Source organism: Scyliorhinus canicula, chromosome 16 (assembly GCF_902713615.1).
Source record: "Scyliorhinus canicula chromosome 16, sScyCan1.1, whole genome shotgun sequence".
Taxonomy (NCBI): domain Eukaryota; kingdom Metazoa; phylum Chordata; class Chondrichthyes; order Carcharhiniformes; family Scyliorhinidae; genus Scyliorhinus; species Scyliorhinus canicula.
Window position 1 is genome coordinate 69,472,048 of NC_052161.1, and position 27,056 is coordinate 69,499,103.

General features: G+C 44.4%; 1 protein-coding gene across 10 annotated transcripts in view; it reads right to left on the reverse strand.

Moving 5' to 3' along the window:
• The window catches only part of fam13c (family with sequence similarity 13 member C), a 170,329-nt gene that overhangs the window by 73,834 nt on the left and 69,439 nt on the right, over positions 1-27,056 (reverse strand). The window contains exon 1 of one of the 10 annotated variants that reach the window (XM_038821997.1): positions 10,765-10,840. The exons of the other annotated variants lie outside the window; for them this stretch is intronic. Within the exon in view, the coding sequence (XP_038677925.1) occupies positions 10,765-10,833 (69 nt within the window). The 5' untranslated portion in view covers positions 10,834-10,840. Of the gene's footprint in view, positions 1-10,764; positions 10,841-27,056 lie in introns of those variants that run through there. 10 annotated transcript variants of the gene reach the window in all.

Consider the following 27,056-nt stretch of genomic DNA (forward strand, 5'->3'; position numbering starts at 1 on the left):
TGTACACAGTGATACAAGAGCCCATCAACCCCAAGTACTGCAGATTGAGGGGTGATCTAATTGAGATGCGCAAAATGTTAAAAAGATTCAACTGGGCAGAGATAAGTTATGTCCTCTGAGAGGGAATCCAAACCAAGAGGGCAGAATTGTAATATAAAGCTAGACCATTCAGGAGTGATATCAGAAAGCACTTCTTCTGTAGAAACGGCATTAGGAATGTGGAATTCTCTCCCCTAAACACTTTGGATGTTGAGCTCATTTTGGGCATGATCTAGATTTTTTGATGGAGACTGATAGATATTTGCTCTGTAAGGGGAAAGGAACATGGAACAAAAGCAGTTAAATGGACTTGGAGTACAGATCTAATGAAAAGACAGAACAGGCTTGAGGGGCTGAATGGTCAGTTCCTGTGTCTATGTGCATACAAAGTCAATGGAAAAATCATCTCGTCTTGCCAAGACCCAAGAACAATTTCACACCTGCCACCTCAGCTTCTGATAGATTCTGTTATGCTGATTTAGTATTTGCCAGAAATACTATTTGTATCGTCAAAGGTAGAACCTTAGAATTCCTATAGTGCAGGATGAGGCCATTCGGCCCATTGATTCTGCACCAACCCTCTGAAAGAGCACCCTACCTAGGCAGACTCATGCAACCTTTCCCCGTAACCCTGTAACACCATCTAACCTGCACATCTTTGGACACTAAGAGGCAATTTAGCAAGGCCAATCCACCTAACCTGCACATGTTTGGACTGAGGGAGAAAATGCAGAGCACCCGGAGGAAATTGCAGCAGACACGGGGAGAAAGTGCAAACTCCACACAGACAGTAACCCGAGGCCGGAATTGAAGCCGGGTCCCTGGTGCTGTGAGGCAGCAGTACTAACCACTGTGCCATTTCTTTGCAAAATCGTTTTTTTTAAACACATACGGCATAAAAACAAAATAAGCACAAATGGTCCATGTTGGTAATTATGTAAGTCTCCATCTCAATCCACTTTTCCTAAGCATCAAAACATATTCACTCCTTCCCCCTTGTCCTTTAATTTAAATTCTCCTTAAATGGATCCATATTATTCACCTCAATTACTCTTCTTAGTGGTAAGTTGCGGATTCTAATCACTCTCTGGTAAAGAGATTTCTCTTGAATTCCCTGTTGGGTTCACATTCCCAATTGAAATTATTCCTGAAAACCATTACCTTCTTTCATTCTAAATAACTTTCTCAATTCTTTATAGTTCTTCCAAGAAATAAGAACAGCCAATAAAACCTTCATTTACATTTTAAGATTGCCAGCTATGGCTCGGTGCGTGGTAACGTCATCGTGATTCTGAAGGTTGGGAATTCGAGTCTCACTCCAGAGATTTGAATGCACAATCCAAGCTGACTCCACTGTGCAGTGCTGAGGGAGTGCTGCATTGTCGCAGGTGTTAACATTTGCCTGCAAATGAAGCTGAGAGCCGGCCTACCCACTCAAGTCTTTCAGCTGAGTAAAGGTCCCATGACATTATTATTTTCCAGAGCAAGGGAGTACTCTCAGTCTCCTGAATAAACATTATCCCTCAATCAACATCACTAAAAAAGTTACATCGTTATCAGCACTGTGCTCTTTGTGAGACCTTACTGTGTATACATCGACTGACACATTTTCTACATTACAATGGTGACTACATTTCGGAAGTTTTTCAGTGGCTGCAAAGCCCTTTGGAACATCCTGAGGTTGGGGGAGAGGCTCAGTGTTTGAACGCATGAATACAATATCAGAATCACAGAATTTTTACAGATGCCTATCCTTTGATAGCTCATCTGGTAGAACATAGGCGTGAGACTTTTTCAAGTCCTCCATAAACTACCTTGGTCATATAATCAACAAATAAGGTTTACACAAAAAACTGAAGATTATATGATTGTATGAGCAGCACTCTTAATAAACCCGTCATCATGCTTTACAAGAACGTGTGTGCAACATGGTGGTACAGTGGTTAGCACAGTTGCTTCACAGCTCCAGGGTCCCAGGTTCGATTCCTGGCTTGGGTGACTGTGCGGAGTCTGCATGTTCGCCCCGTGTCTGTGTGGGTTTCCTCCGGGTGCTCCGGTTTCCTCCCACAGTCCAAAGATGTGCAGGTTAGGTGGATTGGCCATGCTAAATTGTGCATAGTGTCCGAAAAAAAAGGTTAGGTGGAGTTACTGGGTTATGGCGATAGATTAGAAGTGTGGACTTAAATGGGATATTCTTTCCAAGGGCCGGTGCAGACCTGATGAGCTGAATGGCCTCCATCTGCACTGTAAATTCTATGAACTCAGAGTGTGGGCACCTCCACACCTTTTCTCTTTGGGGCAACAAAGAAATGTTACACTGTGAAAAAAACCTTTCCCAATGCTAAGAGCCAGATCTTGCAGGAAGGAAATTAGGAAATACTTCTTCATGCAATGGGTAGTAGACTTTTGGTACTCTCTTTGGTAAATGGTAATTGATGTTAGATCAAATTTTAAAACTGAGGTCGATAGATTCTTGATCAACAAAAGTATTGAGAGAAAGGGGTCAAAAAGGGGGTATACAGAGTTGGGCCACAGATCAGCCATGATCCCATTGAACAGCAGGCAGAACAAGCTCAAGAGGCTGAATGGAAGGTAGGAACATGGGAACATGGGAACATTTAGCTCCACAGTCCAATTCCAGCCTTTCAATGAGATCATGTGACCTCACTCCACAACCACTATTGCCCATATTCCTTAATACCGTTGGTTAACAAATATATGAATCTCAGATTTTAAATGCACAACTGATCAACTCCCTTTTACCATAGAATTCCTACAGTGCGGAAGGAGGCCATTCCACTCATTGAGTCTGAAATGAAATGAAAATCGCTTATTGTCACAAGTAGGCTTCAAATGAAGTTACTGTGAAAAGCCCCTAGTCGCCACATTCCGGCGCCTGTTTGGGAAGGCTGGTACAGGAATTGAACCGTGCTGCTGGCCTGCCTTGGTCTGCTTTCAAAGCCAGCGATTTAGCCATGTGCTAAACCAGCCCCAGTAGTCTGCACCGACCATCTGGAAGAGCACCCTGCCTAGGCTCACTCCCCCGCCCTATCCCCGTGACCCTACCTAACCAGCACACCTTTGGACTGTGTGAGGAAACCAAAGCACCCGGAGAAAACTCATGCAGACATGGGGAGAAAGTGCAAACTCCACACAGTCACCTGAGGCAGAATTGAACCAGGGTCCCTGGTGCTGGAGGCAGCAGTGTTGACCACTGTGCCACCGTGTCAAAGAAAATTCCAAACTTCATCAAACCTTTTTGTGTAAAAGTGTTTGCTAATATCACTCTAACCAACAGAAATAGTTTCTCCCTTAACTTTCCAAATTCTGGGGAACACAACACCAGTGTGTGTAATCACTCCTTGTATCTTAACCTTTGGAGTCTAGACCTCATTCTGGTAAATTCATGCTGCACTTCTTCCAATTTATTGTTTCAAAAGTGTTTTATCCAGAGCTGAGCACTGTGCTCGAAGTGTGGTCTAACCATAAGTTTTCTATGGCTGGAGCATGACTTCTACCCCATGTATTCAAGTCCTGGAGATAGAATGGCATTCCATCAACCTTTTTGATTATTTTCACTACATAGAACCATAGGAATGCGACTGCACAAATGGAGGCCATTCAGCCCATCGAGGACAACCAGTACCCTTTTTAATCCCACCTTCCTGCAGCCAATCCATAACCCTGTAGTTTACAGCACTTTAAGGTGCAGACCCAGCTACTTTTTTTCAGAGATTAGGGTCTCTGCCTCCACCACCTCGTCCACATGGTCATAACATTTTAATAATCTCTGTATCAGGACCCCCACGTCTATCTGGAGATCCACTGTTTCTAGCTTTCACCTTTTGAAAAACGTGCTGTGTTTTATTCTGGAAGGTGCTGTCTCAGGAGTCTTGGTGGGTTCCTGCAGTGCATCTTGTAGATGGCACACATGATTCCCACTAGCCATCAGTGGTGGAGCGGATGAATGTTTACGGAAGGGGTTCCAATCAAGCGGGACTGCTTTATCCTGGATGGTGTCAAGCAGCACCTATTCAGGCAAATGGAGAGTATTGTATCACACTCCTGACTTGTGCTTTATAGATGCTGGACAGGCTTTGGGAAATCAGGAGATGAGTTACTCGCCACAGGATTCTTAACCTCTGACCTGCTCTTGTAGCTACAGTATTAATATGACTAGTCCAGTTCAGTTTCTGATCAATGATAATCATTGGGGATGCAGTGATGATAATGCCATTGAATGTCAAGGGAGGATGGTTAGATTCTCTCTTGTTGGAGATGGTCATTGCCTGCCACTTGTGTGGCACAAATGTTACTTGCCACTTGTATGCCCAAGTCTGGATATTGTCCATGTCTTGCTGCTTTTGGACATATACTGCTTCAGTATCTGAGGATTCATGAATGGTGCTGAACATTGTAATCTTCAGCGGACATCTCCATTTCTGACCTGAAAATGGAAACAAGGTCATTGATGAAGCAGTTGAAGGTGGTTGGGCGAAGGACATTCCCCTGGGGAACTCCTGCAGTGATGTCCTGGAAGTGAGATGATTGACCTCCAACAACCGTAATCATCTTCCATCATGTTAGGTATGACTCCAACCAGCAGACAATTTCTCCCGATTCTCAATTACTCCAGGGCTCCTTGGTGCCATACTCAGTCAAATGGTGCCTTGATGTAAAGGGCAATCACTCTCATCTCACCTCATTCGCTACAGTTTTCCCATGCACTTAAACTATTAATATCTCCTGATAACTTTGTACTTTTTCTACATCACTTAAAATGCTGCATATCTTAGTGTCATTTGCAAATCTGGATATGTAGCTTTCTGATTCATCGTCTAAATCCTTAACAAATATGGTAAACAATTGAGGCCCCAACAGAGATCCTTGTGGGACACCACTAGGTACATCCTGCCAATTAAGAATACCTGCCTATATCCCTAACTGTCTCCTTTCCTTCAGCCAATTTTCTAACCAGGTCAATCATTTACCTTCAGTTCCATGGGCTTCGACTTTAGCTAACAGTCCGTTGCGAGACACTTTGATAAATGCCTTCTGGAAGTTCATAGCAACAATGTCCGTACATATAGTCCAATCCACCTTTCAGTCACCTCTTCAAACAATGGGGGAAGGTGCTGATGTGGTAGTAGCTTCATTGGGCTCGTAATCCCAAGGCCCAGTCTAATGCTCTGGGGACATGGATTCGAAGGCCATCATGGCCACTGGTGGAATTTAAATTTAAATTTAGAATGTGAAAATAGGCTCAGCAATAGTAACCATGAAACTATCATTGTTTGTCACAAAAACTCATCTGGCTCACCAATGTCCTTTAGGGAAGGAAAGCTGCCCTCCTTACCTGGTCTGGCTTACACACGAGTCCAGACCACACAGCAATGTGGTTGACATTTAATTTCCCTCTGAAACGGCAACAAATTCTGGCCTTGCCAATGATGTCCACATGAAAGAATAAACTTAAAAATTAGATTCGTCATGACCCACCCTTTACAAATTGACATTGGCTTGGTCTAGTCACATCCAGGAATTCTCCAACAACAGATGTTAGGTTAATTGGTCTATAATTCCCTGGTTTCCCTCTCACATTTTCTCAAATACTGAAATAACATGCACAGTTTTCCACTCCAAAGGAAGGCAACATTGGTTTGGAGAGGCTCTCTGTCATGGTGAAACTGGTGGACAAACCCAGAAATCGCAAGTTCCAGCCCTGAACATGACACTTCCCATTTTCACAGGGCAGGAATGGGGGACGGGCACATTATGCGCATGTACGGCTCTCAGAGGCAGTTCATGTCAAATTTTGGTAGCCTAGGAGTGTGGTAACACGATGTGTGCCGATTGGAGCAGCTTCGAACTCTGTGCATTCCTTTGGGTACCCAGGGTATCCCTTTGGAGAGATGGAGGTAACCCCATGGAATAGCTTTAAACCTGTCTTCACTGCCTTAAGCTCATTACTTTAGATGAGGGAGTGAATGCATGGTAGCTAAATTTGCAGATGACACAATGATAGGTAGGAAAGTATGTTGTGAAGAATATAAAGGGAATTTGTAGACAGATAAATAGGTTGAGCAAGTGGGCAAAAATCTGTGCAGGAGACAGTCCTCGCCAGATGGGTCCTTGTGTAAAATAGATTCTCAAAAGGTCCACCAACATCACAACTGCCATCAGCCAATTGAACCTAAAGTCCCTTGTACACTGACTCCACAATTACATCTGCGTGGGTTTCCTCCGGATGCTCCGGTTTCCTCCTATAGTCCTAAGATGTGCAGGTTAGGTGGATTAGCCAAGCTAAATTGCCCTTAGTGTCCAAAAAGATTAGGTGGGGTTGCTGGGTTACGGGGATAGGGTGGAGGCGTGGGTTTAAGTAGGGTGCTCCTTCCAAGGGCCGGTGCAGACTCGATGGGCCGAAAGGCTCCTTCTGCATTGTAAATTCTATGGTGCATAAGGAACTGTCCAAAGGGTGACAATAAACTTATTAGTTCAAACATTCACCATCATAACCCTGGATGGGCCTGAGCATTCAAACACACATAAGTCGTTCACTACCTGGCCCCCTCACATGATCACCAGTGGCTGTAAATGAGGAGCCCATGTCACCAACCTATCCATATACAAACCATGCCCACAATGTTGAGTGTGGCTTGACTTAAGGCCTTAATGCATATACACGTTGATAGGATTGTATGTTGTAGCATTTATGCAAGTAAGTGATCATATGCAAAATTAGCCCATAACTGTGCAACAGCTCTTTGAAAGAATTTGCACACCATCCATTCCAGCCAATAGTCCAGTTTCTAGCATGGGCACCACTTGCAACATTCCTGGCTTTCAGATACCTCTGCTCATCGCACAAAGCACATCCTGTGACACCTGGAATGCAAATGCAGTCAAAGTGGTTACAGCAGACGACTAATATTACCTGCACGATACAGGGCCTCTTGAGCTGTGATGCCTATGCCTAGGCCACTGTGCAATATTGCAGTGCAACTGAATGCCTTGCTAACATCACTCATACTGGAAATGCATCTACTGCCAGCATCTGTTTGTGTTCATATTGTCTAATCATTGAAGCTCCATTAAAGTCCAGCTTAGATGGACAATGAGGAGCACATTGCCTCAGAGCAGGTGGAGGCAGGCTGTCCATTCATCGGCCGAAGCAACAATGAGCAGCGCGGGGACTTGCTTCAGATCACTAACTCTCATCTTCGCATTGGCACGCCATGGTTACTGGCACATGTGCAATGGACAAGGGCCCTAGTGGAGGGGCTGAAGAGGTAGATGAAGATGAGGAAGCTGAAGAGCTTTCAGTACCTTCACGTTGTATATTCACATTTGTGTCTAGTTGGAACAAGTTCACTTTAAGAGTCCAATCACATGATGTATTGATGATGCCATTAGCCATTTGTGCAGGGAAATGAGCAGCCTATCCTAACAGTCTGTAGAGTAAGCACCTTTCCCATAAAGTTCTTGTTTGTTTGTACCTTCATAGTCTACAAACCTATCCTTTAAAAATACCACAGAGAAAAATGGCAACAAGGAGGTTGGAACCATGCTGGCAGACTCCAGAGACGTAAAAAAAAAGAAAAATCATCAATCCGAGCACACAAATCCAATAAGGATCGAGAAGCTTAAAACTTCACTACATCAAAGTTGGTAATAGAGGGGTGTCAAATATTGGTAGCAGCCATCAAAAGAACTGAAATTTAAATGTAGAATTTGGAGGAAACAACATTGAAAAGAAGCTCACCACGTGCTCTGCCTGGAAAGACATGGAAGTTTGCAGGGAGCACTGTGAGTAGAAAGTACCCTGCAACAATAGATTAGAGTTGGGGTGTTCCAAAGGAAACAGGAATACCTTGTTTGAAAAAAGAAATGAGGTTGTTCTAAAAATCTTGTGTCATATCGTTCACATGCAAATCCTTTCCATAATTAAATTGTGGGACCTTTTTGTGCTTTGGGACCATATGATGAGTGGTGAAGCTCATATACGAGAGATTTGATTATTTTTTCCAAGCAAATAAAATTGCGGCAGATATTGTAGTTCCAACTTTCCCAAGTACAATGCGGGAGGGGGAAAACATTCAACTTCCTGCGGAATCTGGTGCAGCCAGAATAGATTAGTTTGTGGAAATTTTGCCGGGCCACTTCTCATCTAATTCTTTGGTCATCACCAAGAGATTCAGGTTCCATAAATGTAACCAACAAGAGGGTGAATTAATCACATAGTTCATAACAACTATGAAGAAATTAGCTAAATACTATGGCCGGGATTCTCTGACCCGGCGCTGGGTCGGGTGCCCTGCCACCACGATGCTGGCTTCACCATTCTCCGGCACCGATTTTCGGACGCCTGCAGGATCAATGCCACGCTGGTCGGGGGCCGTTGACAGCGGCCACCCCCGGCTATTCTCCGGGCCCCAATGGGCCGAGTGGCCGATGAGTTTGGGTCGATACCACCCGTGTGGGACCTGGAAGGTGAGTGTGCAGAGGCTGTCCTGGAGGGGGGCAGGGAGATCCGACCCCAAGAGGGGGCCCCCCACAGTGGCCTGGCCCACGATCGTGGCCTTCCGATTGGCGGGCGGGCTGGTTCCGTGGGGGCCTACTTCACTCCTCGCTGGGCCCCTGTATGGCTCCGCCATATTGCCTGGAGGCTGGCACGGAGAAGAGAACCCCCAAGCATGCTCGGAAATATGCCGGCCGTTCCACGCTTGCGCAAACTCGCGCAGGCCATTCCACGCTGGCTGGAGCTGCGGGGACCACTCTGGCACCGACCTAGCCCCCTAGGAAGGGGAGAATTCCTCGCTTTCGGGGGCCATTGACGCCGGAGTGGTTGGTGCCGGTTTTCACGCCGGCATGGGGACATAGCCCCTTTATTAGAGGATCCCGCCCCGTGTATTTGGAGGTGCCTTGAATGACACCATTAGAGACAGAGTAGTATGTGAAATAAGAAATGAATCTATTCAAAACAGGCTGTTAACAGAAAGCAACTTAAACCTAAAGAAGGCTTTAGATGTCATGATCTCTATGGAATTAGCAGCTCAGGAAGGCCAACAATTAAGTTTGAGCACTAGAATCCATAAATTGTCGGCTGAGACCTGAACACAGACAGAGGTTTGGAATTGTCACCAATGAGCAAAAACTAGGCACACAGCAGCAGACTGCCGGTGCAAAGATGCAAATTGCAGGAATTGTGGAGTTGGGGAAAGAAACAAGTTCCAAACAAGAACTATAAAAAGCTAGAACCAAGTGTATCAAATGGAAAACCAAATAGAGGGAAAAGAATCCATGCGATACAAAATAGGCGCTAAAAAAGACCAGAGTCACAGTCAGATGGGGAACTGTCATTGAACGTGCTGGCCATTGAAGGTACAACAAACCATAACTAGGTCATTCCTTTACTGGGTGACCCGTGAAAATTGAATTGGACATTGGAGCAGAGGTTTCGTTGGTACCATAAACTGCTGACCAAGAGAAATTACAAAATATAGCACCTTAAAGCCCTCGAAGATAATACTGAAAAGCTATACTGGGGAAGTGGTTCGATTGAGAGGCCATATCGATGTAAACGTGCAACTAAATAGACAGAGGACAGACTTGCCCCTGCACGTTGTTAAAGGTAACTGTCCAGCCCTATTGGGGAGAACTTGGCTGGAGAGAATCAAGCTAAACTGTGCCGAGGTGAATCTCATGTCAGAGTCTGAAGCAGATCTACCGAAGATTTTAAAGAAATGTCCCATTGTTTTTAATGGAGAGCTGGGAAGCATGAAAGAGATCTCAGTAAGCTAAAGATTAAGGAAGAAGGCCAAATAAGATTCTTAAAGGCTAGGTCAATGCTGTATGCCATCAGATCTAGGGTCGAGGCAGAATTAGGGACGCAGATCAAGACAGTGGTCCTCGAACCCATTAATTTAAGTGATTAGGCCACATTGATGGTACCTGTGATGAATAAAGATGGTTCAGAACGTTATATGTGGCAACTTTAAATTTACTATCAATCTGGTACTGTTTGCAGACCAGTACACTCTGCTTGTAATTGACGATTTATTTGCTGGATTGGCTGGAGGCCGGCATTTCAGTAAAGTTGACCTTATAGTCAAGCTTATCTCCAGAAAAATGTGAATCCAGATTCACAACAATATTTGACAATCATGACCCACAAAGGCTATTCAACAAACAAGACTTCCACTTGCTTTGTTCCAACATGCCATGGATCAAATTCTATGTGGACTAGAAGGAGTCCAGTGCTACTTTGGTAATATCTTAGTTATTGGAAAGAACGACGAAGAGCATCTTCAAAATTTATGCTACACTCCAGAGACTGGAAGATTATGGACTACGAGTATGGAAGAATAAATGTGAATTCTTCAAATCTTCTGTTGAAAAACTGCAGCACATAATAGATGCAAAGGGACTAAACAAATTGCCTCAAAATGTAAAAGCCATAACTGAGACACAACTGAGACATCTGCACCTCAGAATGTAAATAAACTTCTATTGTTTTGGGGTTTATTAAACAATTATGGAAAAATTGTTCCTGATATAGCAACTATTCTCAAGCTTTACACAACTTATCGCATCAAAACAGGAAATGGAAATGGGTGGATCAATGTGAGATGGTCTTCATACAAGCTAAAGACGCACTACTAAAGTCAGAATTCCTGTCATACTTTGATCCAAAGTTACCCTGGCAACTGGCTTGCGACACCTTACCTTATGGGGTAGGAGCAGTGTTTTCTCACATAATGACCAATGGTGAAGGGAAGCCAATACCATTTGCATCCAGATCCTTGAACAAAGCAGAAATAAACTATGCACAGATAGAGAAGGAAGCTCTTGGCATCATTTTCAGAATTAAACATTTTTAACAATACCTATGGAAATTGACTTTATTAATGGATCATTGACCACTGACAATGATACTTGGGTCGCACATCGGTATTCCAGCTCTAGTAGCAAGCTGGATGCAGAGATGGGCATTGCTGCTGTCAGCACCTACATGTACGATAAAATATCGTCATTCAAATCTCCATGAGTGGCTGATGGATTCTCCAGATTACGTTCACCTCATGAGTCATCAATGAGTAGTTTGAGTGCCAATATTGTTTATTTCAAAGAAGTCGATAACACTCCTGTAACCACAAGACAAGTTGAGAAGTATACCAGAAATAATCCACTACTGTCAGAAGTTATGGACACGGTACTTCGGGACAAGACCGCAGGAGCGTACCCAGAGTTGAAGTCATGTTACCTGAATATTCCAACTATCCGTACAGGCTGGCTGTTTCCTCTGGGGAATGAGGGTCATCGTTCCGCAATTGTTAAGGAAACACGTCCCAAACCAACTTCATGAAAGTCACTAAAGGATAGTAGGGATGAAAGACATAGCCAGAAATCTTTTTTGGTGGCCAGGGCTCAATAACAAAATCGAGGAGAGGGCAGGCATGTGTTTGACTTGTGCAAAGGTTCAGAACCTGCGGCCCCTCGTGCCTTTACACCCATGAGATTGGCCAGAAGGGCCATGGCAAAGAGTTCATGGTCGGGATTCTCTGACCCCCCGCCGGGTCGAGGAATCCCCGGGGGAAGGCGAGAATCCCGCCCCGCTGCCCCGACGCCGGCTGCCCTATTCTCCAGCGCCATTTTTTGGGTGGCGAGATTTCCGCCACGCTGGTCGGGGGCCGTTGCCAGCAGCCCCCCCGGCGATTTTCTGGGCCCTGATGGGCTGAGCGACCATCCAGTTTTGGCTAGTCCCGCTGGTGTGAATTACTCACTGGGGGTGGGGGGCCCCACGGTGGCCTAGCCCACGATCGGCGCCTACCGATCTGCGGGCAGGCTTCTTCCGTGGGGGGACTTCTTTCCTCCACGCTGGGCCCCTATAGGGCTCCACCATATTGTCCTGGGGCTGGCATGGAGAAGAGAACTCCCGCACGTGCGCGGAAATACGCGGCCGGTCCGCGCATGCGCGAGATCACGCCGGCCATTCCGCGCATGAGCGAGCTCGTGCCGGCCCTTCAGCACCGGCTGGAGCAGCGGGAACGACTCTGGCGGCAACCTAGATCCCTAGAAAGGTGAGAATTCCTCACATTGAGGGGGCCGTTGATGCCGTTGGCACCGGTTTTCCTTCCGGCGTGGGGACATAGCCCCATTTTCAGAGAATCCCGCCCTATATAGATTATGCGGACCATCCAAAGGACAATTGTGTTTCATTGTGGAAGACCCATGCTCGAAATAGCTGAAATCGCTAATATGAAAACAATGGAGACAACAATAGAGACTGGATGAGATTTTTGCAACATTCAGTTACCTTGAACAACTTATTAGCAGCAATGAGCCACAGTTCATTTTAAGAGAGTTCACAAATTATCTAAAGGAGAATGGAATCCAACACATCCAATCTACTCTATATCATTCAGCCACAAATGGGCTGGCTGAAAGGATTGTTCAAATGATGAAACATTCATTGAAGGTAACTCGTGAGCAAGGATCATTGTCTAAATAACTGAGCCAATTCCTGATGACATCCATGAATACAATACCTTTGAAAACCCAAAGTTCTCTCGCATTACTCATAGTAAAACATCAGTTACGTACAGCGTTTATTCTGCTGCAGCACTTTAAGACAAGAGAAAGTGCGGAGAGGCAATGTTTTGCGATGTGAGAACAAAGTTAAACGGCATGTTTTCATAAAGGTCAGGAGGTATTGGCAAGGAGCTATACCACCAGTGAGAAGTGGGTATCTTCCATTATATTAGCACAGACAAGACTGGCTTCCTACGCTCGGGACAATGTAAGGTGGAGAAGACACACTGACCAGCTTTTAGGAACTAGAACTACTTTGCCAGAGATAGAGTCAACCGAGACTCCACAATAAACTGTGCTAAGTGAAGACCTAAACATTCCTGAAAAGCCGACAATATGGTGGCAGTACCCCAGTTGAGGACACTTCGACATCGAGTGAACCTTCGAACACTACTTTGTCTCTGGTTGAGGCAGTTACAGACGATGTCCAACTAACCAAAACCACGAGAGGCGCAGTCAACATGGAAAACCAAATGCTGGAGTTTCATCATCAACCACACAGAAATCAATGTCCTCTGAAACGTCTAACACTGTTGTGTTTGTTCATTGCTCACTGAGTAAATTTTGATTGTTAATGTTACATTGTGTTTCATTGCAGGAATCTCTAATGTAAAGGGGGAGGAACGTGCTGTCCATTCATGTTTGTTCCTAGTTGGAACAGGGTCTCTTTAAGAGTCTGATGATGTCATTGGCCATCTGCGTGGGCAAATGGGCAGTCTATCCCAACAGCCTGTAAACATCTTTCCAATAAAGTTCTTGTTTCCTTTGTACCTTCGTGGTCTGCAAGCCTATCCATTAAAAATATCACATTTCACCTTTTTCACTAATCTCCACATGGGTTGGCATTCAGGTGAGGTTGATGGGGCATCTGCTGGTGTGCAGCAATTGTCCATTCCAGCAACCGCTGTACCAACAGTGTGATCATCTAGTAAAGGGTACGCATCCTCCATATGTCTTCCGTGGATGGCAGCACTCAAACTCTGAGTGGACAGCTCTAGGCTATTGAGGGGAGCTTGTGCCCTTTCCTGGCCGAGACCCAACTCTTGCATCCGCCCCAAGTGTAGCTACCTGAGTCTCTCCATGTGATTGGCCATCCTCTCAGGGTTAGAGCTCATGTGGTTGAACCCCCAGGACAATGTCGAGCTCCTCTATTCACAGTTCATACCTCAGGGAATTCCCCTGGATATCCACACAGCTATGGCTGATTATCTAAATACTGTGTCCCGAAAGGTGACTCTTGAGGCTCCATGTTCCTGCTCACTGGAGCATCATCGTGAATGTCCTCCGTTCTCTGGGGAAAACTGTGCACAGATGTCTCTGACTCTGACATCTCCTCCTGCATTTTGATGTGGTGAATTTCAGCCATTCCCACTGGCTCTACATTTGCAACATCCCTCCAATGTGCTGGTGTATGTATTTGCAGAGTTTGGACAAGTCATGTTGGACACCTCTTCCTCCTCCTGATGCCCGAGGGGAAGTGGGGGGGGGGGGGGGGGGGGGGGGGGGGGGGGGATGTTGAGGGAGTTGAAAGAGAACTTATCATTATGAGACACCAAAGAAGCTTTTTAGGTATAGTCTTTCTGATTGTGAAATCACTCTTTGATGCCCACCATTGCTTTAAACATATTTGTATCAACGTAATGATGCAGCTCCATTATTACACTCCCCTCTGATGCCAAAGTTCCATTGTGCTTAGTGAGTGGACATCATGACCTCCACCATTTACCAAGGTGATATTGGCACTGTTAGTTATCTCCCACTAACAGTGATTCACCGTCACCAAAGGACAGCTGTTCAGGCACACTTGCTTGCAATCTCCATGGACATTCGAAAGGGTGGAAGCATCTCAGCGAGGTGTACTCCCCCATCCTGCCAAGGCCATTTTCATGGTGTTGTTCACTCTTTTGGTCTGTACCAACATGAGTTTATGCTAGGCTGATATTTAATGCATGGAGTGACCTACATGAGCTGCTTACACATATAATAGTCGATGCAGATGTAGAGTTATGTACCATGTCTCATACCTTGGCTAAAGTTTACCCTCTCCTTTGAGCTCTGTGTGGATGAGCCAAGCTCCTCACCTTATAGCATGTCATTGAACCTTTTCCCACACTGAATCCGGAAACGCACTCACTGGTGGCGGTCACCACCACTATTAGGGCAGCATGGTAGCACACGTGGATAGCTTGTGGCTTCACAGTGCCATGGTCCCAGGTTCGATTCCCCACTGGGTCACTGTCTGTGCGGAGTCTGCATGTTGTCCCCGTGTCTGCGTGGGTTTCCACCGGGTGCTCCGGTTTCCTCCCATAGTCCAAAATCGTGCAGGTTAGGTGGATTGGCAATGATAAATTGCCCTTAGTGACCAAAACGATTAGGAAGGGTTATTGGGTTACGGGGATGGGGTGGAAGTGAGGGCTTAAGTGGGTCGGTGCAGACTCGATTGGCCGAATGGCCTCCTTCTGCACTGTATGTTCTATGTTCTATTTGAACCCAAGCCTTCCTGGTTGTGGCAGCTGGATTCCAATGGTTAGCAGGGTAGAGAATTGGGCTCCCATTCTGGATCTCTTCACTGACACTTGAAGGTCCTGATCAGAAAAGTGAGGGTCAGCTGGACTCGCCCTTCCCCTGTGCCTTCCTCTTTGTGAAGTGCTATGAATAAAAATGTAGGGCGAAAAGCGTTGCGAGCCATTCAGATTTACAATGCTGTCATTCATTTTTATGTCAGTGCACAAAATGCACAAATGATTAGCACCATATCGTCAATGATTACTGATAAGGTGTGGTGAAGAAAATGGCTCTCTGCAAATGCTTGATGCTAAGTATGTTGCAGCCGTGATTCCAAGGCACACAATTTGTTCTGTGGCCACTGACAGCCCAGCCCTCTTAGTCACATTGTTATGCCGTGACAATGTGCAGTGGTAATGGACCTGGTAAAGGTCCGTTCACGCAGGCAGGAATGTTATGGGTCCGGACCAGAACCCCAATTTTGATCACGATCCCAGATTAGAACTCAACTATTTGTATTTGGTAAAGCTTTGAGGAAATGTTACTGCACCACAGGAGTAATAACACTCCCCAGTCAAAGCTTTTATATTAAAATAAACTTTAATTTGAACACAGAATTAAACACAATAGCAACAAAGAAATAGATTTCCAGTTAACAGTTACATCCTAACTTGCTTCCTGAAACCTGTCTGTACATTCCGTTTAAGCAAGCCCATATATTACAAATACCACTTAACATTTTACTTTCTTATCTTGGTGCAGAGTCCTTGGAGAAAGAAACCTTTTTTTAGGAACAAGCCAAAAACCATCTTCTCAGCTTAGAACCCTGGAAGCAACTCCATTGTCCAGACAGACCTGGCTGCTCCCATTAGCTACGCCAGCTGCACTCAAAGCACACCGCATTCTTTTGTCTCTTGTTACAAGTCGTTCCATGATTTGTTTAGTCAGGTTCAAACTGTTACAACATTACATTAGCTCTCTATCTGCAAACAGGCAAAATGTTTTTTAATATCTATTAGCAAACCCTTCCCCAGCAAAAATCACTGATGACTTCACTTTTAATCAGAGCTCCAGAAGACATGCTGTCTGTAAGCATTTTAACTTAGATTTTAATAACACTGCTGCAAAAATACAAACTATAAAGTATTACAATTTCTTATATTCATTACAGGATCTTCTACTCCTGCCAACAGCGCACCCTTCATTGTGGGTTTTTCAGGGATGAGGGGTGTATTCAATGGGAAACCCCTTGACAACGGCAGGGCCAGAAGGTCCTACCACCAGCAATGATGGGTCACCTCCCACCGCCATGAAACATGTGGTGTGTTGCTAGGCAAATCCTATCCATAGAATTTTACAGCACTGAAAGAGGCCCTTCGGCCTATTGCCAGCTTGACAGCTAACTAAAAGGCTGCAGAATATCTGTACCAGGAATTGGGTGAAAGGACAATCCCATCTCCACAACAGTCCCTCGAGAATCCACTCCATACTATCAGTGGTTCAGTCGAGTACACTTTGATTAGACAGCAACAATAGCAATTCTCCCATCGGGAAAGCCCCTTGAGGGGCCATCCATTCCAGAGTCAGCTGACAATCGGACAACATTTACTTTGTTCACACTCATCTGACAAGGCAATAACATCTCCATTGGGGCACAGGAAATTAACCATGGATGACCACCTCTCAAATGGGCCTTTCCGAAGTCCCCCATTTAAAAAGAATGTGCGCTAGAGTCGCCAACCTGCACTGGGACTGCCTCCTTATTGCTTCCGGGGTTGCCTGCCCCACCTTCCCTCCCCAGACCGAAAGGTCTGTCATGTGGGCAGACCTTTTTAAAAGTTGGGTTTGTAGAGCTGGGAATTCTCTTAACTGCGCACCCCACCAGTGGAAAAAATCCAGGCCGTTGACTTATACTTTGACTGATTTGACTTCAAAGACTGAGGTTGCTTTACAAGCCTACAAATTGTTGATTTGAGAGCCATTTGAATTCTGTCTCATAAGCGCAAATGAGCAGTTTTATTGACATGATTATTGCTGAGCATTGTCAGGATGCCAGGACCCCATGCAATGCGGGCACATGCATCCAGTGCACGGCATTGAATTTATACTTTTAAAATCACCTTGATTCATAAAATTGATAAACAGATAGATCTCCCTGCCATTAAACACAGTTAAAGGATTTAAGGAGCCTTTATAGCATATGTTTCTAGTATATTGTGGCTTGACTGAGCCACCCAATTGAAAGACAGATTTAATATAACAATGTGGTTCAGAAAAATGACGTAATTGACTGCTGCCCTTCTAAAACCTTCAAAATCATCAAAACATGCACTAAATGCCATCACCACTAAGTGCTGCCCTTTTATAAACCAGATGAGACTATGAGAGGATATTAAGCATCTTGCATCATTTGAGAGGTGGTCTACAGAAGGCTTACATATTTGGCAAGAAAACTGAAAGCAGATTTCTAAATCTTTGAACCATAAAGCTGTGATTACATACCAAAAGGTTAAAGGTGGTGATTTCAGAAGTACAGTTGTGGATTTTAGTTTAACAAGTACCATGTAACATTTTGAGATGTCATGTCCAAATTTATATTACATTCCTATTAAAAAGGGTTATTTTTATTTCGGAACATAGGAGCAAGATTAGGCTATTCAGCCCTTCGAGCCTATTCCACCACTCAGTAAGGTCATGGCTGATCTGACTGGGGTCTCAGCTCCACTTTCCTGTCTCCCCCCCATAATCCTCGACCCCTTTGTCGAACAAAAATCTGCCTAACTCAGCCTTGAACAAATTCAAAGACACAAACTCTACTACTTTCTGAGGAAGAGAATTCCACATACTAACATCCCTTTGGGGAAAATGTTTCTACTCATCTCCGTCTTAAAAAACAGAAAACTGTGTCCCCGAGTACTCATCTCTCTTGCAAGAGGAAACATCCTTCGGCTATCTATCCTATCATGTCCCCTCAAGATATGGTTCAATAAGATCATCTCTCATTCTTCTAAATTCCAATGGGTATAGGCTTAACTTGTTCAATCTTTCTTCACAAGCCCTTCATTCCCAAGGATGAGTACCGATGAGTATAGATTGACTGTAGAAGTTTTTAGAGGTACATGAAGAGAAAAAGATGGGTGAAGACAAATGTACGTCCCTTATAGTCAGAAACACAGGAATTTATAATGCGGGACTAAGAAATGGCTGAGCAACTAAATACATTCTTCAGTTCATCTTCATAAATGAGGACTCAAAGAAGATACCAGAAATGTAGGGGGAGGCAGAGATTAGTGGGAGGGAGGAACTGAAGGTGATCAATATTAGTAGAGAAGTGGTGTTGGGGCAATTGATGGGATTGAAGGTTGATAAATCCCAGGGGTTGATAATCTACATCACAGAGTATTTATGAAAGTGGCTCTAGAACTAATGGATACATTGCTGGTCACTTTCCAGGATCCTGTAGACTCTGGAACAGTTCCTACAGATTGAAGAGTAGTTATTGTAACTCGACTATTTAGAAATGGGGGTAGAGCGAAATAGGGATTTATAGATCAGTAAGCATGACATTGGTAGAATCAAAGATTTAATAGCAGAGCACTTTGAAAACAGTGGCAGGATCGGACAGAGTCAGCATGGATTTACAAAGGGGAAATCACGCTGGACAAATCTACTGGAATTCTTTAACTAGTAGAGTTAATGAGGGAGAACCAGTGGATGTTCTTTATTTGGACTTTCAGAAGGATTTCAACAAAGTCCCACATAAGAGATTAGTGTGCAAAATTAAATGCATGGGATTAGAGCTAATGTATTGAGATGGATAAAAACAGGTTGGCCGACAGGAAACAAAGAGTAGGAATTAACAATTCTTTTTCAAAATGGCAGGCAGTGATTAGTTGGGTATCACAGGGATCAGTGCTGGGACCCCAGGTATTCACAATATATATTAATGATTTGGATCAGGGAACAAAATGTAATATCTCCAAATTTGCAAATGACACCAAGTTAGGTGGGAGGGTGGGCTATGAGGAGGATTCAGAGATCCTTCAGTGTCATATGGATAAGTTAAGTGAGTAGGAAAATTAATGGCAGATGCAGTATAATTTGGATAAATGTGAGGTTATCCACTTTGATAACAAAAACAGGAAGGCAGACTATTATCTGAATGGCCATAAATTAAGAGAGAGGAATGTGCAGTAAAACCTGGATGTCCTCGTACATCAGTCACTGACGGTAAACATGAAAGGTACAGCAGGTGGTAAAAAGGCAAATGCTATGCTAGCCTTCAAAGCAAGAGGATTTGAGTACAGGAACAGGGATGTCTTGCCTCAATTATACAGCGCCTTGGTGAGGCCACACTGGAATATTGTGTGCAGTTTTGGTCTCCTTTTCTGAGGAAGGATGTTCTTGCTCTAGAGAGAATGCAGCAAAGGTTTACCAGGCTAATTCCTGGGATGGCACGATGGACATTTGAGGAGAGATTGAGTCAGTTAGGATTGTATTCGCTGGAGTTCAGAAGAATGAGGGGGTTCCCATAGAAACCTATAAAATTCCAACAGGACTAGACAGGGTAGATGCGGGAAGGATGTTCCTGGTGATGGGTGTGTCCAGAACCAGGGGTCACTATCTGAGGATATGAGGTAGACCATTTAGGATACAGATGAGGAGAAAATTATTCACCCAGAGAGTGGGAGCCTGTGGAATTTGTTTCCATAGGAATTAGTTGAGGCCAAAACATTGTTTGTTTTTAAGAAGCAGTTAGATCTAGCACGTGAGGTGAAGGGGATCAAAGCATTTGAGGGGAAGGCAGGATTAGGCTATTGAGTTGGATGATCACCCCTGATCATAATGAATGGCGGAGCAGGCTTAAAGGGCTGAATGGCCTCCTCCTACTCCTATTTTCTATGTTTCTATTAACTTGTCTGAATTGCTTCCAATACAATAATACCTGTTTTGAAATAAGGAAACCAACATCGCACACAGTGAGCAGGATTCTCCGATTGCCGACGCCGAATCCGTGTTTGGCCGGAGAATCCGTTTTTACGCCGGAATCAGGGCAGCGCCATTTATCAAATGCTCCGCCCCTTCCAAAAGGAAGCACAGTAGCATTGCGGATAGCACAATTGCTTCACAGCTCCAGGGCCTCAGGTTCGATTCCGGCTTGGGTCACTGTCTGTGCGGAGTCTGCACGTTCTCCCCGTGTCTGCATGGGTTTCCTCCGGGTGCTCCGGTTTCCTCCCACAGTCCAAAGGTGTGCAGGTTAGGTGGATTGGCCATGATAAATTGCCCTTAGTGTCCAAAATTGGCCTTAGTGTTGGGTGGGATTACTGGGTTATGGGGATAGGGTGGAGGTATTGACCTTGGGTAGGGTGCTCTTTCCAAGAGCCAGTGCAGACTCGATGGGCCGAATGGCCTCCTTCTGCACTGTAAATTCTATGAAAAAAGGGGGTACTTGAGGAGTACGCCGCACGCCGTTGGGACGGCCTCCGGACATCACCTGAGGCCCTCTCCCAATGCTCCGCCCCCGATGGGCCAACTTCCCAACGGCGTCGGTAATGTGTCCTCTCAACTTTCGTGAACATTGTGTGGTGGCTGCGGACTGTCTCCAGCGCCACCACAGTCGGGGTGGGGGGGCCTTCCACTGGCGGGGGGGGTTCTTTGGTGGGGGTTGGGGGACTGGTGGGGGATGGTCTAGGCATGGCAAGGGAGGGTTACAGGGGGACACTATCTGGCAGGTCGGGTCCACGCGCAACTGACGCCATGTTGTAAGGCGTGGCCACCGCAGGCCGCCGCGTTCATGTGCGCAGCCACGGAACCAGCCATTCTGCGTCTGTATCTGCAGGTAAAACCGAGCTTTATGTGGCGCAGCTGCTTGCCCCCCCTCCGGACAGAGCATCGGTGCAGGGGCGCGCCGACTTTTTGGTCGTAAGACCGGACGCTTCCTCTGGATATAGCCGCAAAGTTGGAGAATCCAGCCCAGTTTCTCCAGATGTGGTCTCACAAAGGCTCTGTACAGCTGTGGTAAAATCTCCTCATTTCACTATTCCATTCCTCTTGCAATATGCACAAATTTGACTTCCTAATCAGTTGCTGGACCTGTATACTAACTTTATGAGATTCATGTACCAGGATACCCAGATCCCTCAGTAGCACTGAGTTCTGCAATCTCTCTCCATTTATTCTGCTTTTTTATTCTTCCTGCCAAAATGGACAAATTTACATTTACCCATGTTATAATCTATCTGTCAAATTTTGGCCCACTTATTTAACATGTCTATATCCCTTTGCAGACTCTCTACCTTGTCTTGACAACTTACGTTCCTACTTGTCTTGGTACCATCGCCAATTTTAGCCAGCATACATTCGGTCTTTTCATCCAAGTCATTGATAGAGACTGTAAATATTTGAGGACCCAGCACTGATCTCTCTGGCACTCCACTAGTTACAATTTGCCTATCCAAAAAAAAACATTTAGCCATACTCGGTGCTACCTGTCAGCCAGTCTATCCAATATCCCATGCTCATATGTTACCCCCTACACCTTTCACAGTAACTCCATTGAAGCCTACTTGTGACAATAAGTGATTATTGTGTGCAGTAACCTTTAATGATGCACCTTACAGAATCATAGAATCGCTACAGTGCAGACGGGGGCCATTTGGCTCATCAAGTGTGCACTGACCCTCCGAAGGAGCATCCGAACTACGCCCAATCCCCCACCATATCCCCTTAACCCCACCCAACCTTTGGACACTTAGGGGAAATTTAGCATGGCAATCCAACTAACATGCATGTATCAAATGTCTTTTGGAAATCTAAGTGCATCATATCTACAGGTTCCTCTTTACTTTGCCAAAAAACTCAAACAGATTAGTTAAACGTAATTTTTCTTTCACAAAGCCATGTTGATTCTGGCTGATCAAATGGTGACTTTCCTGCTATAACCGCCTTAATAATGGATTCTAGCACTTTCACTATGACTGGTGTTAGGCTACCTGACCTATAATTTCCTGCTCTCTGCCTCCCTCCTTTCTTGAATAAAGGTGTTACATTAGCTATTTTCCAATCCACTGTAACCTTTCCAGATTCTCAGGAATTTTGGAAGAGTATGACCAATGCATCTTATATCTGTGCCGATACTTCCTTTAAGACCTAAGATGTAGGCCATCCGGTACCAGGAACATGTCAGCCTTTGGGTCTAATGGCTTTCCTAGCGCCCTTTCCCTGTGATGGTAACTATATTCATTCCTCCGCAGCATCTCCTGATTTTCAACAAGCTTTACAAGAAACAAGAGCACAGGCACAAAATACCTGTTCAATGCCTCCACTATCACTTTATTTCCCTTTACCAATCCCACACACTCATTCTCCTGAGGACTAACACTAGCTTTACTTGTTGAAATGTTAACTATCTGTTTTTATATTAATAGCTAGCTTTCTCTCATACTCTGCTTTTTGCTTCTTTATTGCCACTCTTTGTTAGTTCTAGTTCATAAAATCTGTTCAATCCTCCGAACTAACGTCAATCTTTGCAGATTTGAATAGTGTGTCTTTCGATTTAATACTATCCTTAACTTCCTTGTCTTGATGCATTCTTCTCAAAGAGCCTTTCTTTCTCATTGGGCTAAATCTTTTCTGAGCATTATTAAATGTCTTCTTAAAAGTCCACCATTGCAACCCTACTGTGCTACCTTTTAACCTAGTTTCACAGTTCATTTTAGCCAAGTCTGCGCTTGTACTCTCAAAGTTACCTTCATGTAATTTTAAAACACAAGTCATGGAACCACACTTCATTATTTCAAACTGAACATGAAATTCGATTGTGTTGTGATCACTGTCACCTAGAGGCTCCTTTTCCAAGCGGTCATTGGTTGATTCTATCTCATTGCACAGTACCAAGTCCAGAATAGTCAGCTACCTGGTTGGCTCTAGAAAGTACTGCTCCAAGAAATTGTCCGGATTACATTTTTAAAACTAATTTCCCTGGTTACCTTTGCCAATGTGATTTTTCCAAATCTATATGTAGGTTAAAAATCACTCTTGATTATCGTGGTATCTTCTTACACACATTTATTTCTTCCTATTTGTTCTGTCCTACAGCCGCAACTACTGTTAGGAGGCCTTTAAACACTCATAAGTCATCTCTTCATTTGTTATTTCTTATCCCTATCAATGTAAAAATACCTTGCAGTAAAGAGTAATTGATTTGCTTCTGTTTGGTTGAGGAACATAGGAACAGGTGTAGGCCATTCGGCCCCTTGAGCCTGTGCATTTGTTCAATGAGATTGTGGCTAATCTGTGCTTCAACTCCATTTTCCTGCCTTTGCTCCATGCGCCTCAATAATCTAAACCTGGGGTGGGCAAACTTTTCCGTGCAAGGGCCACATTCAGAAATTCACAATTTTAAAGGGCCGCATAGTATATTAAGTAAAATAATTACTTCACCCGGTTATGATTCTGGGCGCCTCATGTAGAACATAGAACATAGAACAGTACAGCACAGAACGGGCCCTTCGGCCCTTGATGTTGTGCCAAGCAATGATCACCCTACTCAAGTCAACGTATCCACCCTATACCAGTAAGTAACCCAACAGCCCCCCCCCCCCCCCCATTAACCTTAAAAAAAAAAATTTTTTTAAATTATTTTTATTTTTTTATTTATTTTTTATTTTTTTAATGACTTGGTGGGCCGCATAAAGACCTTTGGCGGGCCGCATGCGGCCCGCGGGCCGTAGTTTGCCCACCCCTGATCTAAACCAACATCTATCCGTCTCAAGTCTTGAAAGCTCCAATTGTCCACGACCTTGTGGGGAAAGGTGGTCCAAATTTCTACAAGCTCTATTCGGAATGAAAACTGCCTCCTGATTTCACTCCTCGTTTTATGAGGATAGATTTGATTTGATACATTTAATAAACCGTGGCAGAGTGTCAGGATGTTTTAGCTGTATTAATCCATTCAACATTGAAATAATGTTTTCAATGCCAAAGGCCCTTTTTGGCAAAATGCAATTGCAAAATGTCTGCTGATTTAGATTGTCTTTTATATTAAAGAACATTTCCAATCGTGAAAAATGTGAAGATTTTTCACATGCTGCAGGAGTCCAGAATCAGGGTCGCTTCCTTCAAAATTTTACTTTGAACGACCGTACGCATCAATCATAGAATTTTTAATGCTGTATAGCCTCTATTGGAGCACACCCCTCACACTACAAACTGATGACAGCCCCACCTCTCCATGGGACACCTTCTGGTTGACAGCCAACATCATCAACTTGAACCTGGTAACTGACCCGAGTGGTGACGTCCCAGGTTTCGACCTTCCATGGGAAATCTTAAAGTCCTCAGCTGTTTGAGGAGGGACCAGGGGAGATGTGGCCACTTGCAGAGGAGCAGCTCAAATTGTGACTGTGGGCATCCAAATCAGACCATCATCCATTTACTGAACTCCTCACCTGAGGGATCTATTCCTGGTGGCATCACAACCAATCACACTGAAGCCATTGAATAGATGGTTTTTTAAAATAAATTTAGAGTACCAAATTCATTTTTTTCCAATTAAGGGGCAATTTAGTGTGGCCAATCCACCTACACTGCATATCTTTGGGTTGTGGGGGTGAAACCCACACAAACACAGGGAGAATATTCAAACTCCACACAGACAGTGACCCAGGATCGGGATTGAACCTAGGACCTCAGCGCCTTAAGGCAGCAGTGCTAACCACTGCACCGCTGTGCTGCCCCCTCGTTGAATAGATTGTTAACCACAATATTGAACAATAACTGCTCCCCCAGCCATATGAAATTATCATAGACTCCTGTAAATATTAATGTTGCTCATCTTCTGTGCAGTATATCCCCAGTGAAATCTTCAGCCAGTACCTTTCATAAGTAGGCCTCCTGCAAACAGTCCTGCAAAATGCCTCCAAACTCGCTTCAAAAAACTGTCACGTTTTAATTTTCTTGGCCAGTTAATCATTCAAACTATGCTGTGTTGTCACGTATACTTTGTTCTTAAGTGATTAAAATCAGATATCAAGGTGTTTCAATTTACTTTTTCTTGGCAGGCATGAGAGATTTCACTGGCACCGCCTGTGCCTCTGAGGATTTAAAGAGATTGGCTTTTAGGAATGTTCGACATGAATGGAAAATGAAAACTAGTGCGTCAATGTTCCTTATGATCCTTCACAATGACCTCAAATGACCAATTGAAGGGACACAGTGGATTTGTCAATAGATTTCTGCAAAGGGCAACTATTTGTGAGGTGATGCATTGAGCAGGACAAACAAGGCAAGGGAATACATAATAAATGGCAGGAACTGGTAAGCACTGAAGATCAGAGGGACCTTGGTGTGCATATGTCCCCTTAAGGCAGCAGGCAGGTTGATAAAGCGGTTAAGAAGATATATGGTATACTTGCCTTTATTAGCGAAGGCATAGCGTTTAAGAGCAGGGAGGATCTGCTGAAACTATATAAAATGTTGGTTAGGCCACAGTATTGTATGCTGCTCTGGAATCCACAGTATAGGAGGGATTTGAGAGCATGGGAAAGGGTGCAAAGGAGATTTGCCAGGATGTTGCCTGGGCTGGAGAGTTTTAGTTATGAAGCAAAATTGGATAGACAGGGGTTGTTTTCCTTGGAGGAGAGCAGACTGAAAGGGGAGGGGGGGGGGGGGGGGGGGGGGGCATAATTAAAAGTATAAAATTATGAGGGGCAAAGATGGAGTAGACAGGAAGAAACTTTTCCCTTTGTTGGAGGGGTCAATTACCAGGGGGAAAAGAGTTAATGTAGGGGGCAGGAGGTTTAGAGGGGATTTGAGGAAAAATCTTTTCACCCAGAGGATGGTGGGAGTCTGGAACTCACTGCCAGAAAAGGTGGTGGAGGCAGAGATCCTCACAACATTTAGGAAGTATTTAGATACCAAGGCATAAATGCCAAGAGCCAAGTGTTGGAAAATGGGATTAGAATAGATAGGTGGTTGTTTTTTTACCAGTGCAGACGCGATGGGCCCAAGGGCTTTTCCTGTACTATAGACTCTAAGAACTATGACATTATGGCACCCTATCTTGTCATAGAATTAATCGAATTTACAGTGCAGAAGGAGGCCATTCAGCCCATCGAGTCTGCACCGGCTCTTGGAAAGAGCACCCTACCCAAGGTCAACAACTCCACCCTATCCCCATAACCCAGTAACCCCACCCAACACTAAGGGCAATTTTGGACTCTAAGGGCAATTTATCATGGCCAATCCACCTAACCTGCACATCTTTGGACTGTGGGAGGAAACCGGAGCACCCGGAGGAAACCCACGCACACACGGGGAGGATGTGCAGACTCCGCACAGACAGTGACCCAAGCCGGAATCGAACCTGGGACCCTGGAGCTGTGAAGCGATTGTGCTATCCACAATGCTACTATACATTTGGACTGAATTTTTAAACGCTCTAAGTATGTTAGTTTTCTCTATCATTTCACACACATATTCTTATTCACACTCCTTCGTTATAAATGATTACAGACTCCACATAATCTAATTATTAAATGCACATTGATGCTATTTCTACAAAAAAAATGAAACTTTTAATGAGAGAATATCTAACAGAGAGAATTAAAACATTAATCTGATTGTGCCATTCCCTGCAGCTTAATGCCTTTTAATTAATCTTTATAGCACGATTATTCATTAAGGATCATCCCTTTTATGGATGGAAATGGTTCGGGATAAATTTTTATGATTGTAGAAACACAGAAGGAGTTGATTGTTCCTACTTTGGTGCTGAGAAAAAGCAAAGAACAAAGAACAAAGAACAGTACAATACAGGGACAGGCCCCTCGGCCCTCCGGTCCTGTGCTGATCATGATACCTATCTAAACTAAAACCTTCTGCATTTCCGGAGTCCGTATTCCGCTATTCCCATTCTATTC